This window comes from Neofelis nebulosa, chromosome 5, assembly GCF_028018385.1.
Source record: "Neofelis nebulosa isolate mNeoNeb1 chromosome 5, mNeoNeb1.pri, whole genome shotgun sequence".
Lineage (NCBI taxonomy): Eukaryota > Metazoa > Chordata > Mammalia > Carnivora > Felidae > Neofelis > Neofelis nebulosa.
Window position 1 is genome coordinate 1,948,316 of NC_080786.1, and position 20,032 is coordinate 1,968,347.

A 20,032-nucleotide genomic window follows, 5' to 3' on the forward strand; every position below is an offset into this window, starting at 1 on the left:
GGAAATCTAAACTTCGGTATTGCTAGCAGCTTTATTTATGCTTTCTTAAGAGTTAACAAATCTCTGTCTTTAGAGGGAAAAACAGATTATGACTTGGAAGTCCAAGATAAATAAATATTTAAGTACAGAATAAGACAGCAAAAACCCCTCCATACCAATGTCGGCAAATGGAGCACACAACATGTTTTTCTCCATTTAAATTTAGTTACATTTATATGAGCTTTCTATTCTTCCTTTCTTTGGAGGAAAGGCTTTTGTACTGGAATAAAAAAAATTATATTCAGAATTTTCTACTCCGCGGTTTCCAACTAAGAGGAAAAAATGAGCAACTTCTTCCTGAATGCAAAAGTCAAGTCAATGGCTGTATGTTATCCATTTAGATAGTATGTTGTAGGTGTGGGTTTTGGAATGAAGGGATTTAGAGAGAAACAAAGCCTAAATGGAGGGACCTTCGGAGTTGTAATTGTTAGGTGAGCATGCTACTCGGTTATTCCTCACTTTTGGCTGGTAGAATCCAATGGCACAAGAATATCCAACTTTCAAAGGCACGGAAAATGCCTAAACATCAGGGAAACAACACTTATTCAGGAAAGAGTGATGCTGAAGGAAAGGCGCCGAAGCACACGTGCCTTCTGGGCACTCTAGTCTGCCTTTTCTCTAAAACATGACATCACGTAATCCATCGTGTTCAAGGTGACTACTGTCCTCTTACTAAGTGAATGACCTTGGGTAAGTCACTCAAACATTTTGTGCCTCGGCTTCTTCAATGTGGTGTTTCTGAGGAGATTAAATGAACATATGTAAGTTGCTTAAATAGTGCCAGGCACACAGTAAGTACTGTTAACCTATTAATCCGGAACCTTGGTACCTTCTCTGTCTTTCAACATATCCATAAATCGTCATTTTCGTCCCAAATAAATTTGAGATGATTGGCTTATCCATGGAATGCTTCCCAGGGTGAGTATCCAACGGGTCCTATTTAGACAATACCGGGGGCCCCAACACTTGAATCCAATCTGGGTTCAAATTGCTAGCCCGCAAGGGTGACTAAATAGTGTTAGACTAGACTGAAACCCTGGTACCAACTGTTTCAAGTTTTCACAAGTAATGTTTTACATAACTGGTGAGCCGTAAGCTAGTCTCTCTTCAGTGGAAGTACGTACTCTTAAATATTTCTGCAATGTGTTTATAGAACGGCAGTCAGCCATCAGCTAAAATTCTGAAATCAAATAATGCATAAGGTAGTGCCACTCACTTGAAATAGCATTTTTAAAGCTCTGGACGTAAATGTTTTAAGTGTGCTTTCAAAAGGTTGTACAGTTTGGAAAAATCATCAAAGAACACTGAGGGGACAATAAGAACCAAGAGTAAGAATGCATAATTTGCAAATTGTAAAAAAAACAATGACTCTCCCTTGGCCAGCATAAATGACCGCAATTTTTGGAATCTAATGTGCTTCTCAACATCACTAAGTAAACACAATGAACAAAGATCTAGAGATTATCGGTCTGAAGGGGAATCACGTGTCAGCATGTTTGGGTGGGGCACTGTTGCAATCACTGCTATTAAGTCTGGAAAGAGTGTTAAAGAACCCCTAACCCAGGGGCCACAGTCCAAGCCAGCAAAGAGAATTTGTCTTTCCAGGTGGGCGTGAAGCCCTGAGGCCTTCCAAGCTCAGAACAAGAGAGGAACCCACAGTGGGAAGCGCTGTGCTCAGCCAGTCTGCCCCACTGGTCTGACACTGGGTTGGAGACTCTCCAGCTAATCCCCTGGAGAAGGAGGTGAAGGGGCCCCACACTGGCCATTAGCTCCCCGAGGTAACACCGGGTTAAGTAACTGGCAGGAAATTGGGCGCAACTCACCGTCAAGCGTGGTTATTTCCTTATCCGTTAAAAAAGACACAGAACGTACACTTTGGCAAAAACACTTCACGAAAATGCTATATGAGGAACCGAACCAAAATACAATTCCACTGACTATAACTGAGTTGGCTACCCCAGAAGTGAACAAGGTTTTCCTAACATGGGGTAGATAAACTTCAGAATCTCAACACCCTAAAACAGCTCTCTAGACAATTCCTGTGTGCAATGCTCTTTATTACTTCTCTCTTAGTTTTTAGTCATAAATTGGTATTCAATACTAAAGCTGTTTGAAAATAAACTTTTCTCATTTGCTCAGGCTGATCACTCCTAGATGGAGATGTTCCCATATTTCTAGGTAAATACATGAGAATCCTAGACTTAGAAAAGGCTTTAAGGATCATTTGGCTTCTTTACTTTACGGATAATAAAACTGAAGCGCTGAGATAGTCTGTGGCTTAAGTGGCTGAGCGGGAGCGATCGTCCAGGTCTCCAGCCTCACTCCTGGCCCCAGTTCTTCTGCTATTTCTCCATTCTTGGTGCTGAATGAGAATTCTCGGTGGAGCTTTCAGATCAATAAATGTGTGTCAAGAGTCTCCTAAGATTAAAGCACGGAACCAGGTGTTAATGATGCGGGAATGGGGCTTTAAAAAGCTCGGTGATGGGGAACCTGGGTGGCTCAGTCGGTTGAGCGTCCGACTTCGGCAGGTCACGATCTCATGGTCCGTGAGTTTGAGCCCCGCGTCGGGCTCTGTGCCGACAGCTTGGAGCCTGGAGCCTGCTTTGGATTCTGTGTCTCCCTCTCTCTCTGCCCCTCCCCTGCTCATGCTCTGTCTCTCTCTCTGTCTCAAAAATAAATAAAAATATTAAAAAAAAAAAAAAGCTCAGTGATACCACTAAGGTTATAAACATGAACAAGGAGAAAAGTAGTCTATTACTGATACAGAACCCAAAGCAAAATGCAAGTAGAATTTTGGTCCTCATGTATGCAGACACCTTCTTGGGTCTTTATATTAAATCTGACTAAATGCAGCAAAATTAAAAGGCAGGGAAGAGTGACCAGTTTACTCACCTTTTTAAAAAGTCCTATGTCTAAAATAAAGCTAACTTACCTCCACATCTGTCTGAAAGTTAAAAAGGTCTATTCTTTGCCAGTTGCTTCCATCCAGGGCTAAAATGTTCCAGGCCTGGGAGGCGGGAGGAAGAGGAGGAGAGACAGGGGTGAAGGCCACTGTTAGAGGAAGTCTTGACTCAGCCTCTGTATTTTCAAACTTTTATTATCTTTTTTTGAAAGATTTTATTTTTAAGTCCTCTCTACACCCAACGTGGGGCTCGAACTTACAACGCCAAGATCAGGCGTCCCATGATCTACCTACCGAGCCAGGCAGGCGCCCCTAAACTTTTATTCTTGATATACATTAAGTTGACAATCAAATATGGAATTATGTTAAATACGAAAGATGATATTAAAGTTAACTGCTTGCTTGAAAACTCATTCTCATTCTAATAAAACTTGGTATTTATTGATAAACATCTGGTTAATACTCTACCTTGGAAATCTGTGCACATCGGCACAAAGTTACTATATCCAAGAAGGAAAATATTCTAGGAAGAAAGGGGAGAAACAAAAAAATGAGACAGTATTAACGTTTTAGGATATTTACAACTTTAAAGATAAAGTCTAATGTGCCACCTGGATAGATCGTAAGTTTTTTCAAGATTCCTCAATTCACAATAGACAAGCTCACTACAATTCTACGTCACTACTGTGAAATGTTAAATGTCCACACGTTCCAAAGCTGTTTTAAACACACTACACAAATCCCCTTAAAACAGCACCAATTAAAGTCGTATGCCCTTTGTTCCAAGGACACGGACACGGCACACTAGATCGTAACTTGTTCTATCAAAAAGCCAAATCTCTAACCTCCCAGACACTAAGCCCAGGGAGAGCTAAATCCTTCTCATTTCCATGTCCCTAGCACACGTCTCATGTCCCAAACCCCTCTTTTGGTGGCACATGGACCCAACAGGCTCAGATGCCCGAGCCTCAAATAACGCGGTCGAGCAACACTCGGTGCTAAACTCCGTTTGGTTTTGGCACATTTGTTCGCAAGGCGGAAGGGGATGGAGCCCGGTCACCGGGAAGTTGTACGGAGGACCGGTTTTTCCTGAGCAGAAGCCGAGAACCACAGGAGACGAGGAAGGTGGGAAAAAGCAAGGCAGGCGAGGAAACGAAACCCTAGCTGACGCCAGCTGTGCCCTCGGAGGAGGCGGCACCTTCAGCCAGCGTGGCAGGCGTCCCAGCGAGGGCGCCACGCCGGCGGTGGAGGGAGCTGCCGGTGGCGGTCAGCGCTGTGCGGCAGCGGCTGCAAACAGGGAGCGGCTTTCTCGCGAGAAGAAAGGTGGGCGGGGCCGAGGTCGGGGACGGTAACAGGATCTCCGTTCTCATAGTTCTGGAAGGTACCCACGGAAGTCTGCGTCCGTGCGGGGCAAGGGGCAGGAGGGGGCTGGCCCACAGGCGCCTACAGAGCTCTTCGAGGCTCTGCAGAGGTGACAGTCGGTGGCGAGCCGAAAACCCGCGCGCTCAGGGAGGACCCGGAGCCACCGCGGCACGGCAAGCGCCACGGCGCTAGTGGGGCCGCAGGCCCCGCTGTGGACAACGGAGGCGCCGAGCGGCTTCGGGTGAAGAGCAGAGGCTAGAAGCACACGGGCCACGCTGACCTTACAAACCCCGGTGGGGCTCCGTCTACAGGAAAATGCCGGTGGCTGAACGCGCGCACTCACACGACGCCAAAGACGCTTCAGCGTGTCCGCCAACACTCGCACGGCCTGCGTGGAAACACATCGCGCCCCACCCCCGGGCCCTGCCGCCTCAAGGCCCACGTCCTGTGCCACACGACCCTCCTACGACGGGCCACAGCCGATCGCCAGTCCCCCGAGAGAACGAGGGCCCCGCGGAGAAAAGCCCACGGTAGGGCGGAGCGCTCCACGCTGGGGCTGAGCTCTGAAGCGTGAGCCGCGGGGGGAAAGAGGAGCTGGCCCAGCCTCCCTTGAAAGCCTCCAAGACCTCCCGCCTTGGCGACCACGTGCCGTCTCCTCTTGGCGAGAAGAGCTGTACTGATGATCGTAAAACTAGCTGAGTCCGATCGCGTGCCTGCCAGGTGCTGGCCGCAGTTTATGTTAGCCGCTTCACGGTCTCAACGCCGTCATGAGACGCTGTCCTAATGTGTTTCTTCCAGAGAGGTCAGTAACTTGCCCAGGCCGCACAGACTGTAAGAGCAGAGCTAGGACGTAAACCCAGGTAGTCCGGCCTGAGAGCCCAAGCCTGTGGCCACTCTCCACGCAGCCTCAGTTTACCAGGGCTGTTTTTCCTTCAGGGGCGGACCGGATGCCGTCGCTTCAACTGAACAGCAAATGAAGCAATTGTGTTTCCATAGAAAACTACGTATGGAAAACACGGATCTTCGAACGCTAGAATCACACTAACAGAAGCGAAATGCCCACACGTCCAGACACACACGAGAAGCAACAGCCGGAACGCAAGCTTACATCTCATGCTTACCAGCAAATTCCGTGGTGACTCAATGAAAAAGTAGACCGCCTGTAGTATTGACATTATTTCCCCTTTCCCCGTGACCCCACGAAACCATGTAGTTGAATCTGCGCAAGTTAAATAGGCAAGATGGGACTCCCAACTGCCAAAGCGCAGCCTAAGCCAAATTCCTGAATCATGTTTCAGTGAATAAAATAAATGCCCTGAATGGCAGCGCCGGGGACGCTGGCAATAGAAACGGAGCTCGCTAGAGGAGTTAGAGTCATGGGAAGTTGAGCTCTGCACTTTCCAAGGCAATCTTTTTTTTTTTTTTTTTTTTTCCTGGAAATTGCTTCCTACCTCGAATGTTATCATTTCACCCTTCATTAGGAAAGCATTGCGATGGCAACTTGGTCATAAGCGAATATATAGAGGGGTATCCAGGAGTGGATGTGCTTCTGGACTTTGTAAGACTCTTCGAATTATGAAGTTTTCTAAGTCTTGATGTCTGTTAACGTAAGTCCTTCAACTTGGTACTTCATCAAGATTACGTTGGCTATTCTTGGTGCTTAGAATTTCCGTTTCCGCTTACATTTTAGAATTGGCACGTCAATTTTCACAAGAAAACTTTATGAAATTTTTATTGGGATTACATCGCATTTATAGAAACTTTGGGGAGAATGAGATCTTCACAATATTAAGTCTTCCAATTCAGAAACATGATATATTCCCTTATTTATTTAGGACATCTTTAATTTCTCAGAGTAATTTTTGTAGTTTTCCACATAGATTTTCTGTTCATCTTTAGATTCCACCTGCCGCCCCCCAGTTATTTGATGTGTTACTATTAAAATGAAATTTTTTAATGTCATTTTTTTTTTAAGTAGGCTTCATGTCCAGCATGGAGCCCAACGTGGAGCTTAAATCTATGACCCTGAGATCAAGCCCTAAACTGAGACCAAGAGTCCAATGCTTAACCGATTGAGACACCCACATATTTTAAGTAAGCTTTATGCCCAACGTGGGGCTTGAACTCATGAACCTGAGATCAAGAGTCACATGCTCTACCGACTGAGCCAACCAAACGCCTCTTCAATGTCATTTTCTAATCGTTGCAAGTATACATAATCTCCATACATTTACCTTGTATCCACCAACACTTTCAAATTCATTAATATATGCTCTTCTCTAGTGTCAATAATGGTAATGAAAGACATCTTTTTCTCATTGCCATTTCAGAGAAAAAGCTGTCACTTTTTAGTTATTATGACATTTACTATACGGTTTTCCTTCCCCCTTCCTTTTCAACTTTTAAAAGTTACTTTGTTATACCCTGTAAAAGGTTTCAGTTTTGTCCATGCACGACTTAAACATCTCTTTAACATTCACTTATCTCCCCTTTGAAAAATTTATTAAAAGAAAACAGTACATATAGAGTTCCCATATATTACCCTCCACATTGACACACACTTTCTCCTATTATTAACATTTTGTATTCTTGTGGCACATTTCTGACAGTTAACAAATACTGGTACATTATTATTAACTAAAGTCCATAGTTTAGGTTAAGGTTCACTCTTTGCATTGTATAATTAGTTTTATGGGTTTTGACAAATGGATGACATATACCCACCATTACAGTATTATATGTAAGAGTTCACCAGCCTATAAGTCATAAGTCACCTGATTCACAAGTCCCTCCTTCTCACGAAGCCCTGTTAGCCACTGATCTTTTTTTTTTTTTTTTTTGAGAGACGGAGCACAAGTCGGGGAAGCAGGCTCTAGGCTCCAAGCTGTCAGCACAGCTGAACCCATGAACTGTGCAGTGCAGGGCTCGAACCCATGAACTGTGAGGTCATGACCTGAGCTGAAGTTGGATGCTTAACCAACTGGAGCCACCCAGGCGCCCCAGCCACCGTTTTTTTTAATGTCTCCACAGTTTTGCCTTTTTTAGAATGTCATAATTGGAATCATATGTGCCTGTTCAGATTCGTGTCCGTCACGTAGCAATATGCATTTAAGGTGCTTCTCTTTTAGTGGCAAGATAGCTCACTATTTTTTACTGCTGTATAATACTGAACTGATTCATCCAGTTAAAGCCATCTTACGTGCTTTCCGTTTGGGGTAATTACGAATAATTCTGCTATAAACATTTACATGCAGGTTTTTGTGTGGATGTTTCCTATTTGGATAAATGCCCAGGAATAGAACCGCTAGATGATGTAACTTTATGTTTAGCATTGTAAAAACAAAACAAAACAAAAACAGAAACCACCAAACTGTCTTCCAAACTGCCTGTGCCGTTCTGAATCTCCACCAGCAAAGAATGAGAGTTCCTGTTGCTCTGAATCTTGTCAACACTTGGTATGATTTGATTTTTAAACTTTAGCCATTTAAACAGGTGTACAGTGACATCTCATTGTTTTAATTTTCAACTCCTTAATGACATATGCTACTAAGCAACTTTTCATACGTTCCTCGGCATCTGTAGATCTTCTTTGGTGAGATATCTGCCTAAATGTTTGCCCATTTTTTAATCGGTTTGTTTTCTTGCTCGGTTTTAAGAGTTCTTTATGTATTTTGGACATCAGCCCTTTATCATATATGACTTGGGCAAATATTTTCTCCCAATCGGTGGTCTTTTTATTCTCTTAATGTTGTCTTTCTCGGAGAAGAAAGTTTTAACAAAGTCCAACTTGTCAATTTTCTCTTTCATGGATCATGCTTTTGGTACTGTATCTGAAAACTCACTGCCAAACCCAAGGTCACCTACATTTTCTCCCATGCTTCTTCCAGAAGTTTCACAGTCTTGCATTTTCCATACAGGTCTATGATCCATTTGGAGTTGATTTTTGTGAAAGGGGTAAGGTCTGTGTCTACATTCTGCCTTTGCATATAGATGTCCAATTGTCCCAAACCATTTGTGGAAAAAGGTACTCTCTCCATTAAATTGCTTTTGCCCTTTTGTCAAAGACCAGTTGACTCTGTGTGGCTCTATTTCCAGGCTTCTTATTGTGTTTCACTGATCTATTTGTCTACTCTTTCACCAACAACACACTGTCTTGATTACTGTAGCTTTATGGTGAGTCTTTAAGTCAAGTAGTGTCAGTTCTCCAATACTGATCTTCAGTATTATACTGGCTTTTCTGAATCTTATGACTTTCCACTTAAACTTTAGAATGAGCTTGTCAATATCCACAAAATAACTTGGTGGTATTTTTTTTTTAATTTTTTTTTTTTTAACGTTTATTTTATTTTTGAGACAGAGAGAGACAGAGCATGAACGGGGAAGGGGCAGAGAGAGAGGGAGACACAGAATTGGCAGCAGGCTCCAGGCTCTGAGCCATCAGCCCAGAGCCCGATGCAGGGCTCGAACTCACTGACCGTGAGATCGTGACCTGAGCTGAAGTCGGATGCTTAACCGACTGAGCCACCCAGGCGCCCCAAACTTGGTGGTATTTTGACTGGGACTGTGTTGATTCTACAGGTCAACTTGGAAAGAATGAACATTTTAACAACATTGGGTTTTCCTATTCAGGAATGTGTAACATCTCTCCATTTATTTAGATTTCTTTGATTTTTTTCATTGGAATTTTGGAGTTTTCATCATATAGATCCTGTACAAATTATACCAGATTTATACCTAAGTATTTCATTTTTTTATGCTAACGTAAATGGTATTGTTTTTCACTTCAATTTTTAGTTGTCCACTGGTATATAGGAAAGCAATTACATTGTACATATTAACATTGTATCCTACAAACTTGCTATAATTGCTTACTAGCTATAGAAATATTTTGTCACTTCTTTGGGATTTTCTCCATACATAATCATTTCATACACAAACAAGACCAGTTTTATTTCTTCCTTTCCCATGTATCCTTTTCTTTCCTCTTTTTATCTAATTGCATTAGCTAGGACTTCCAGTACTATGAGGAACAGGAGTGGTAAGAGTGGTCATCCTTTTCTTATTCTTGATCTCAGGAAAAAAGCATTGAGTTTCTCACCATTAAGTGTTAGCTGTAGGTTTCTCATAGATATTATTTTGTTTTAATGTTTATTTATTTTTGAGAGAGACAGAGCGCAAGTGGGGGAAGGGCAGAGAGAGAGAAGGGGACAGAGGACCCAAAGCTGGCTCTGTCACGACCCCAAGATCAAGAGTCACGTGCTCTACTGACTGAGCCAGCCAGGTAGCCTGGTTTTTTGTTTGTTTGTTTGTTTTTTTGATGCATACAAAAAAAATCAGGTAATTTATTTTTTTTAAAAGAGAAAACACATAGCTGCTTTTTATTAAAAAACTCAGAGATGAAATAAATCTACTGAGCCCTAAAACATTTCTTTCTTTTTTTTTTAATTAATTTTTTTTTTTTTAATTTACATCCAAATTAGTTAGCATATAGTGCAACAATGATTTCAGGGGTAGATTCCTTAATGCTCCTTAATCATTTAGCCCATCCCCCCTCCCACAACCCCTCCAGCAACCCTCAATTTGTTCTCCATATTTATGAGTCTCTTTTGTTTTGTCCCCCTCCCTGTTTTGGGATTATTTTTGTTTCCCTTCCCTTATGTTCATCTGTTTTGTCTCTGGAAGTCCTCATATGAGTGAAGTCATATGATTTTTGTCTTTCTCTAATTTCACTTAGCATAATACCCTCCAGTTCCATCCATATAGTTGCAAATGGCAAGATTTCATTCTTTTTGATTGGCGAGTAATACTCCATTGTATATATGTATATACCACATCTTCTTTATCCATTCATCCATCGATGGACATTTGTGCTCTTTCCATACTTTGGCTGTTGTTGATAGTGCTGCTATAAATATTAGGGTGCATGTGTCCTTCGAAACAGCCTATCTGTATCCCTTGGATAAATACCTAGTAGTGCAATTGCTGGGTCTTAGGGTAGTTCTATTTTTAGTTTTTTGAGGAACCTCCATAGTGTTTTCCAGAGTGGCTGCACCAGCTTGCATTGCCACCAACAATGCAAAAGAGATCCTCTTTCTCCGCATCCTCGCCAACATCTGTTGTTGTCTGAGTCGCTAATGTTAGCCATTCTGAAAGGTGTAAGATGTTTTTTTTTTAATGTTTATTTATTTTTGACAGAGAGAGACAGAGCATGAGCGGGGGAGGGGCAGAGCGAGAGGGAGACACAGAATCCAAAGCAGGCTCCAGGCTCTGAGATGTCAGCACACAGCCCGACACGGGGCTCGAACTCACGGACTGCGAGGTCGTGACCTGAGCCGAAGTCGGATGCTCAACCGACTGAGTCACCCAGGCACCCCTCATGGTGGTTATGATTTGTATTTCCCTGATGATGAGTGATGAGCATTTTTTCATGTGTCAGTTGGCCATCTGGATGACTTCTTCAGAGAAGTGTCTATTCATGTCTTTTGCCCATTTCTTCACTGGATTATTTGTTTTTTGGGTGTTGAGTTTGATAAGTTCTTTATGGATTTTGGATACTAACCCTTTACCTGATATGTCATTTGCAAATATCTTCTCCCATTCCATCAGTTGCTTTTTAGTTTTATTGATTGTTTCCTTCACTGTGCAGAAGCTTTTTGTTTTGATGAGGTCCCAGTAGTTCATTTTTGCTTTGGTTTCCCTTGTCTCTGGAGACCTGTTGAGTAAGAAGTTGCTGCGGCCAAGATCCAAGAGGTTTTTGCCTGCTTTCTCCTCGAGGATTTTGATGCCTTCCTGTCTTACATTGAGGTCTTTCATCCATTTTGAGTTTATTTTTGTGTCTGGTGTAAGAAAGTGGTCCAGGTTCATTCTTCTGCATGTCGCTGTCCAGTTTCCCAGCACCACTTGCTGAAGAGACTGTCTTTATTCCAATGGATATTCTTTCCTGCTTTGTCAAAGATTAGTTGGCCATACATTTGTGGGTCCATTTCTGGGTTCTCTATTCTGTTCCGCTGATCTGAGTGTCTGTTCTTGTGCCATAGCCTGTTTTTTTTTTTTTTTTTTTTTGTAGTGTTCTTGATCAAGTTGAGGAAGTTCCCCTCTATTCTTGGTTTGATGAGACTCTTGGTCATCATCATCTAATGTCATCTAATGGACATTAGAATTTATCAAATGCTATTTCTGCATTTACTGATGACCTTGTAATTTTTTCTTCTTTAGACAACTGATGTGATGGATTACCTTCATTTTGGAATGAAGCATCCTTGATTGTGGCATATAATTCTTTTTATGCATTGTTCAATTTGGTTTGCTAAGTTTGTTGAACTTTGCATCTATGTTCACAAGATACATTGTTCTGCAGTTTTTCCTTTCTATAATGTCTTTATATGATTTTAGTATTACAGTAATGCTGTCTTCACAGAATGAGTTAAGAAGTCTACTGCTTCTAGGGGCGCCTGGGTGGCTCAGTCAGTTGAGCGTCCGACTTCGGCTCAGGTCATGATCTTGCGGTCCGTTGAGTTTGAGCCCCGCGTCGGGCTCTGTGCTGACAGCTCAGAGCCTGGAGCCTGCTTCAGATTCTGTGTCTCCCTCTCTCTCTGCCCCTCCCCTGTTCATGCTCTGTCTCTCTCTGTCTCAAAAACAAATAAAACATTAAAAAAAAAAAAAAGAAGTCTACTGCTTCTATTTTCTGGATGATGTAAAGAATGGGCATCATTTCTTTCTTGTTTGTAGAATTCACCAAAATAACCATCTGGGTCAGGTGCTTTCTGTTTTGGAAGGTTATCAATAATTGATTCATTGTATTTAATAGATATATGTCCATTCAGTTTATCTATTTCTCCTTGTGTGATCTTTAGTAGTTTTTGTCTTTCAAAAAATTGGTCCATTTCATCTAAGTGATCAAGTTTGTGGACATAGAGGCATTCATAATACTCCTCGATTATTCCTTTAGTGTCCATGAGATCAACAGGGATGATCCCTCTCCCATTTCTGATATTAGTAATTTGTGTCCTCTTTCATTCTTAAACTGACCAGAGGTTTATCAGTTTTATTGATCTTTTCATAGAACCAATTTTGATTTTGTTGATTTCCTCTACTGTTTTCAATTTCATTGATTTCTGCTCAACTTTTTATTAGGTCCTTTCTTTTGCTTGCTTTAGACTTCCATTGATCCTCTCTCTAGTTTCCAAAAATGGAAACTCAAATTATTGTGCTTAATTACAAACAAATCCTGTATCTCTAAAACAAACCCATTGGTTATAATTATTAGGCATTTTATATATTGTTGGACTTGACTTACTAGTTTTGTTTAGGATTTTTACATCTATGCTCATGACAACTATTGGTGTATAATTTTCCTTTCTTATAACATCCTCATTCAGTTTGGTATTAGGGTTATGTTGACCTCATAAAACTGCCTCTATACTTTGAAAGAGTCTAAGACTGGTATCATTTCTTCCTTAAAATTTGGATATTTTCCAAAGGAATTGGAACAGGAGTGGTAAGAAAAGCTTTCAGGGTTTATTTTCTTCAGGAAAATTTTATTCCTAAATTCTATTCAACAGATAACTCCCCATTTCCTTCTTGGCCTTTTGGCTAAGATCAAGTGTAGTAAAATAACTTCAGGTTTTTAATTTCTTCCATTGGTTTTTAAAAGTTGTGTTTTTCAAGGAATTTTCTCCTTTAATCTAGTTTCATATAGTGGTTAAATGTGTTCCATAATTATGTCCATACTACTTTTATTTATTTTTTTTAATCTTTATTTTTGAGAGAGAGAGAGAGAGAGAGAGAGCAAGCGAGCACGTGCTCAAGTGGGGAGCAACGGAGAGAGAGGGAGATGCAGAACCCTAAGCAGGCTCCAGGCTCTGAGCACAGAGCCCGACGCGGAGCCCAACGCAGGGCTTGAACTCATGATCTGCAAGTTCGTGACCTGAGCCGAAGTCAGACGCTCAACCGACTGAGCCACCCAGGCGCCCCATACTACTTTTTAAAAAAATGTTTATTTATTTATTGTTGAGAGAGAGAAAGAGAGAAAGACAGAGAGAGAAAACACAAGTCGGGGAGGAGCAGAGAAAGAGGGAGACACAGAATCTGAAGCAGGCTCCAGGCTCTGAGCTATCAGTGCAGAGCCCAACACAGGGCTCAAACTCATGAACTGTGAGATCATGACCTGAGCCGAAATTGGATGCTTAACCAACTGAGCTACCCAGGTGCCCCTATCCATACTACTTTTAAAAATTGGTTATGTCTCCAGTTTTAGAGTAATTTCTCTTGTTTTTTCCTTTATCAGTCAAGCTAGAGAGTTATCAATTTTAGTAATAAAAATTATCTTTGTTGATTTCTGTTTCCTTAATCTATCCTATTATCTTCATCAATTCCTTCATTATATTTCTTCGAATTTTCTGCATTTTTCCAGTCATTTGAGATGGAACTCTTGATTACTGACTTTCTTCCTTCCTTTTCTAATGCATGCATTTAAAGCATTTCCAAGAACCATCCCACAAATTTTGATATGCCATACTTTCATTCTTGCTTAGTTTGAAATACTTTCTGATTTCCACTGTGATAACTTCTGATTCACGGAGTTAGAAATAGGTAGCTTAATATTTTCTTATTATTGATTTCTAGTTTAGTTCCACTCTGGTCAGAGAAAATACCCTAGATAATTTCAATCCTTTGAAATTTGTTGAGATTTACATTATGGCTCAACATAGAATCTACTTTGATAAATGTTTCATGCGCATTTTAGAAGAATGCGTGCTCTAAAGTTGTTAGATGTAGTGTCCTGTATAGGTCTGGTTGGTTAAGTATGGTTCACGTCTCCTATATTCTACTTTTTTTGTCTGATTATTCTATCAGTTACTATTAGTCTATCAAGGGTATGTTAAAACTCTACATATGATTATGGATTTGTCTGTTTTTCCCTTTAGTTTTGCCTTATATTTTTTCAACTTATTTTATCAGGTTCATCAAAACTTAAGATACCTATTGCTGTCCAATAGATGTTTTCTTGTCAAGAAATGTCTGTTTCTAATATACATCTTGACTTAACGTCTGCTTTGTCAATGTTAACGAAGCCACAACAGCTTTTACTTTCTATCAAACTTCATCTCTTGTCATTTTTAAAACTCCAATTTAAACACTTGCTATTTGTTTTCCATTTTCCCCAACTGCTCTTTGTTCCTTTGCTCTCCTTTTAAGAATTCTTTAAAATAACCAAATAATGAATGACGTCTCTGTATTTCTGGTGGTTGCTCTGAACACAATACATCCCCATTTCAATCCAGCTTAAATTAATATTATACCTCCAGAGCCACAATCACAATATACTCTCATTTCATCTTCTGTGTTAATGTTGTCATCTGTTTTACTTGGCATATATTATAAACCATACAGTGTTATGACTTTTGCTTAAAACAACTATAAATGGGGCGCCTGGGTGGCGCAGTCGGTTAAGCGTCCGACTTCAGCCAGGTCACGATCTCGCGGTCCGTGAGTTCGAGCCCCGCGTCAGGCTCTGGGCTGATGGCTCGGAGCCTGGAGCCTGTTTCCGATTCTGTGTCTCCCTCTCTCTCTGCCCCTCCCCCGTTCATGCTCTGTCTCTCTCTGTCCCAAAAATAAATTAAAAATGTTGAAAAAAAAAAATTAAAAAAAAAAAAAAAAAAGAAAGTTGCTAAGCAAGGAGACATTAAAAGTTCTCATCACGAGAAACAATTTTTGTAACTATGTATGGTGATGGATGTTAACTAGACCTGTTGTGATGTTCATTTCACAATACACACAAGTGTTGAATCATTATACTGTATACCTGAAACTAATGTCATATGTCAAATACATATATAAATTATTTTAAAAGTTAGATTTACTGTGTTATGGCACATAAAATCCAAGTCAAAGACCAGAAGTTACAAAATGCTTAAAGGATCTATAGGCACACTCAAGAGGGAGAGAACATGGCCTAGAACTTGGGGAAAGCCTTAGGTTGAACTAAGTGAAAGAGGGGTAAGTGAAAGACAGACATTTTCAAGAAGCAGAATGAATCCAGGAGAAAACAAATTAGAGAATGACAATTTCAGGGACTGGAACGAATTCAGAGTTCCCAGAGTTTGCAAGGAAGCTGGAAAAGAATGAGAGATGCGACAGAGTAAGAGTTAACAAGTATACATTTCTGGTGAATAACTTAGGTCATAACAATTTAAATGGGCTTTACACTAAAGGTAGTAAGAAAGGTTTGAGGCAGGAAACAGGCAGAATTGTAAGATAAAGAAATAACAAAAAAGAAAATCATAATAATCATAGTGAATAAAGTATTAGTTTAAAAAAAATAAGTTTATTTATTTATTTTTGAGAGAGAGAGCGTTGTGAGTGGGGGAGAGGGGCAGAGGTAGAGAGAGACGGAGAATCCCAAGAAGGCCCCGTACTGTGAGGACAGAGAGCACCATGGGGCTTGAACCCACCAACTGTGAGATGGTGACCTGAGCCCAAACCAAGAGTCAGATGCTTAACCAACTGAGCCACCAGGTGCCCCTAAAATATTAGTTTTGATCATTAAAATCCTAAATTGCCCTCTTGCAAAGATTATTACACTGGGACACTATTTGGCAAATTGGATTAATAAACAAGATACAGAAGATACAGTATTAAAAACAAGAGGGAAGGGGCACCTGGGTGGCTCAGATGGTTAAGCATCCGACTTCGGCTCAGGTCATGATCTCACGGTTTGCGAGTTTGAGCCCCGCGTTGGGCTCTGTGCTGACAGCTCAGAGCCTGGAGCCTGCTTTGGGTTCTGTGTCTCATTCTCTCTCTGCCCCTCACCCACTCTGTCTTCCTCTGTCTCTCAAAAATAAATAAATGTAAAAACAAAAAAATTTTTTTTAAAAGAGAGAAAAAAAACCAATGGCAAATTGCTAAGAGACAACCCAATAGGCAAAAAATATATTTCACAGAAGAGGACATACATGCAACTGATAAACAGATGCTCAGCATTACCAGAATTCAGAAAAATTCACATCAAGAGCACAATGTGATGCTCTCATACCCTTAAGACATGTAGCAACACTAAATGTTAGAGTGACTCAACAGAGGCTCTTAACTGATTGTTTGTATGAAGGGAAATTGGTAAGATCCCTTTGGAAAAACAATATTACTAAAATAGAGTTGATTATTTAGGGGTATAGCCTATGGCCCCCCAGCAACTTCTGAGAGAAACTTCTGTGTATTTGTAGCAGGAGCCATCTATGAGGATATTCATAGCAGCACTGCTTTTACTAACAAAACAATGGAAACCCAAGCATGTACCAAAGAACAATCAATAAGTGAATCTTGGTCCATTCGCACGATAGAATATTATACAGCAGTAAAATGAAAAACAGTGAAACAAAGCAACATGGGTCACTCTAAGTACCATAATTTTGAGTGAAAACCATGTCTCAGAAGGCACACTTTTTTTTTTTTTACAAAGTTAATACACAAGCAAACGTAAACACTATTTACTTTTAGGAATTTGATTGTCTAGTCAAATGTATTTAAGGTAAAAAAATTTTAAAGAAAAGAATCATAAATACAAAGTTCTTGACAATATTAACTTGACGGTGGGGAGGGGGAACAGGCAACACACGGATCAGTGATGAAAAGGACGATTAGCCAAGAATTACGAGTAATCCAATTCTGCAATCCAATTTAACTACAGTTAAAAAAAAAAAAAAAAAAAAGCTGCAGTAATCATTCCTGTATACACACCTGAGTGACACATCCCATAGATGTGTCTTTGCAAATATATTAGTAAATTCCTAGAAATGGAGTTTGTGAATACATATGTTTAGCATTTTGAAGATTTGCCCCCAGTGGCCCCACAGAATGGCTATAGCAGTTCCTATTCCCACCTCTGAAGTATCTTAGAGTGACTTGTCTTCTATGTCCTCACCAAAACCTAGCACTATCGAACTTTTGGGTTTTGCCAGATAAGTAATATCTCATTATTGAGATTTATATTTAAATATGGTCCTGACTGAGAACCAAGCAAACTGGCCATTTGTATTTCTCCCTTCGTTCATAACTCTCTTCAAACTGTTGTAAGAATAATCCACTTTAAGGGGCGCCTGGGTGGCTCAGTCGGTTGAACATCCCACTTCAGCCTAGGTCATGATCTCCTGTTTGTGGGTTCGAGCCCCGCATCGGGCTCTGTGCTGACAGCTCAGAGCCTGGAGCCTGCTTCGGATTCTTCACATTGTCTACCTCTCCCTGCTCGCACTCTCTGTCTCTGTCTGTCAAAAAAATTTAAAAAATTAAAAAAAAATCCACCTTAAAAAAAAAAAGAAGAATCCACCTTATTCCTAATACTTAAGCGTTTCTTATTTGTGCATTGAAGAATATGGCCCCTGCTTGTAACGTGTATTCTCATTATTTCACCCACCAGTGCGCTATGTATCTGCGGTAATGGTATATTTTGCCACATTTCACTACTCACGGGGCCAAGTTTACCAATCTTTTCTGTTGTAACTTCTGAATTCACAGATTTTTAATTAACAGCTCTCTAACATAACTTTCCAGGCATGAAGCTCTGGAAAAGAATGTACCAGTTCTATCACTCTTAGCTGTGGAGATTTGCTGGTGTTTGATGCCACACCAACGTAGGTAAAAATAAATAAATGCATACATACATGTAAAAAATCCAAAGGCAGCACGGACTTTTAGCGCATAAGTATAACCCCAACCTAGAAAGAGGAAAATTTGCTTCTGCCGTGACTCAGACTTAGATGCCAACCCTAAAAGAGTATATGACAGTATTCAGAGGTAATGAAAAGGAAAGGCCTTTAAGTCTCTGCACCTGATTTCAACACACATTAACTCAGTCATGTACCGCCTCATGCTAGGTAAAAAAACAATAAAAATGAACAAAGAAATGAAAACATTCGTTAACAAAAAGGAAAACCCTGCATAGCTGCTTAAACTTGAATTTGCAGCGTGTACCCCCCAAAGAGCATCCTACCTGTTGGGCTGCCTTGGGACACACAACAAGGCATCGCACACAGCAGGAGGCGGACGCCCCAGTCCTTGAAAAACTCCCTGGAGTGCTGAAGCCAGCCCGCGGGCAGGAACACCCACTCGATGATGCCCCGGACAGGAGGGGGCCCTTCGCTGCCCTGCTCCTCAGGGGCCCACAATGACACGTAAGCACTTGATGATTGCAACAAAAGCCACAATTATTTTCACTCGTGGAATTGGTTTACGAATTTTAGAAATGGAAAATTTTTAAATGTTTGCACGGGGCATTTTACAATTTTCCCTAGCTGACCAGTAAAACCACTGAATATATGTGATTGTGTAGCTGACTTCATTTGCCCAGAATTATCAGGCTCGGCTCTCCTGTTCGGGGCAATCAAACCTTCCTCTCACCGAGCCAACGAACACGATTGGTGCTTAATTCTGTCATGTATCCACATAAATTTTAAACGGACACAAAATGATCTAAATAATGGTGATTTAAGTTTTTAAAAATGTGTCTACTATGAGGTTTCCTTCATTATTATTTATTACTAACAAGAGCTTTGCCTTCTCTGAGTGTTTTAAAATATTTCCTGCGTTTAGCACTCCCTACCCCCTGAGGCGGTCTACATGTGTTTTCCTGTCACCATCAACACCTGAGTGCAACCGTAACAGAAGGAAAAACTCAAAGTCAAAAAGTCGATGCTGCCACCCCTAACCTGCGTGAGCCCTGGTAGCCGTCAGTTCAATATCACTTGGTAGCGAGCACTGTCCACTGAGACCGAATTAGCCCAGGGTGATGAAACGGAGCACCGGGTCTCGGTAACTTATCAGTCAGGTTATTTACTGAGATACTGTTAGCAGCAGTAGCATATGCTGAGATCCACAGCAGGGCAGCTTTCTTTTATCAGTTGTCTGCATAAGGATTGAGGACACTGTCAAACAGCATCTAGTAAGCAATTCAGGCGTTGAAAATTGAAATTAATTAACAACAATAGAAGCTAACATCACTTAACATTCGTTAACTGCCAGGCACCCTATGGGCTAGCTACAACCCCGTTCAGTAAGAACTGTTACTACCCCCCTTTTATGGATATAGGAAATTATGGCCCAGAGAGTTAAGTCACTAAATTTGAGGTCATACAAGTAGGAAATGGGGAGAGCTGAAATCCCAACCAAGTCTGGCTCCAAAAGTCATACAGACAATAACAATGAGGACAAAATATAACAACAACCCAACTCACTAATAGATATATGGGTTTCCAAAAACTAAAGATTCCCATTGTTATAATAAGCATTATACAACGGACTCCCCAGGAAGAGTAAAATTACAAGCTGGTCAATTGTATGAGCATAAAGGATAGAGAGGGAGAAGTGGAATACCTTTATTTTGTACGTGAAAACTGGGTACAAAGAGCAAAATTGGAAGAACTTGTTAAGTAACAAACTCAAAACGGGGTGGGAGAAGGAATCTGTGAATCAGTAATATTGGGCAGTCTTAAAACCAGCAAGAAGATGGTCAGATGAAAACCACCTCACAGATTTTTCTGGGTAGATTCAAAGTGACATCAAGAAAGGGAAAAAGCCGCACATAATTCCAGGTTGTGCTTGTTACTGGCTCCGAACGGGAAGTGGGGGCTTCACTTGATGTGACCAGTCATGGAAGTTAGAGAATTTAAGACGGTGGTAACAGATGCAGTAAAAAATGGCAGAGAGAAAACGACCCCGGCTGGAAGTAAACAGGAGGAT

The 20,032-nt window shown here is 41.0% G+C and overlaps 1 protein-coding gene across 5 annotated transcripts in view; it reads right to left on the reverse strand.

The window, feature by feature from the left end:
• Positions 1–20,032, reverse strand: part of FBXL2 (F-box and leucine rich repeat protein 2) — a 126,033-nt gene that overhangs the window by 68,329 nt on the left and 37,672 nt on the right. For 4 of the 5 annotated variants that reach the window (XR_009261576.1, XM_058729274.1, XM_058729276.1 and 1 more), the window contains 2 exons: positions 3,410–3,464; positions 2,972–3,046 (listed from right to left, as the gene is read on the reverse strand). Coding sequence is in view for 3 of the 5 variants with exons in the window: in XM_058729274.1 (XP_058585257.1) it covers positions 2,972–3,046; positions 3,410–3,464 (130 nt within the window). In the remaining 2 variants the exon portion in view is untranslated. Of the gene's footprint in view, positions 1–2,276; positions 2,419–2,971; positions 3,047–3,409; positions 3,465–20,032 lie in introns of those variants that run through there. The other variant, XM_058729277.1, reaches the window with a different exon arrangement.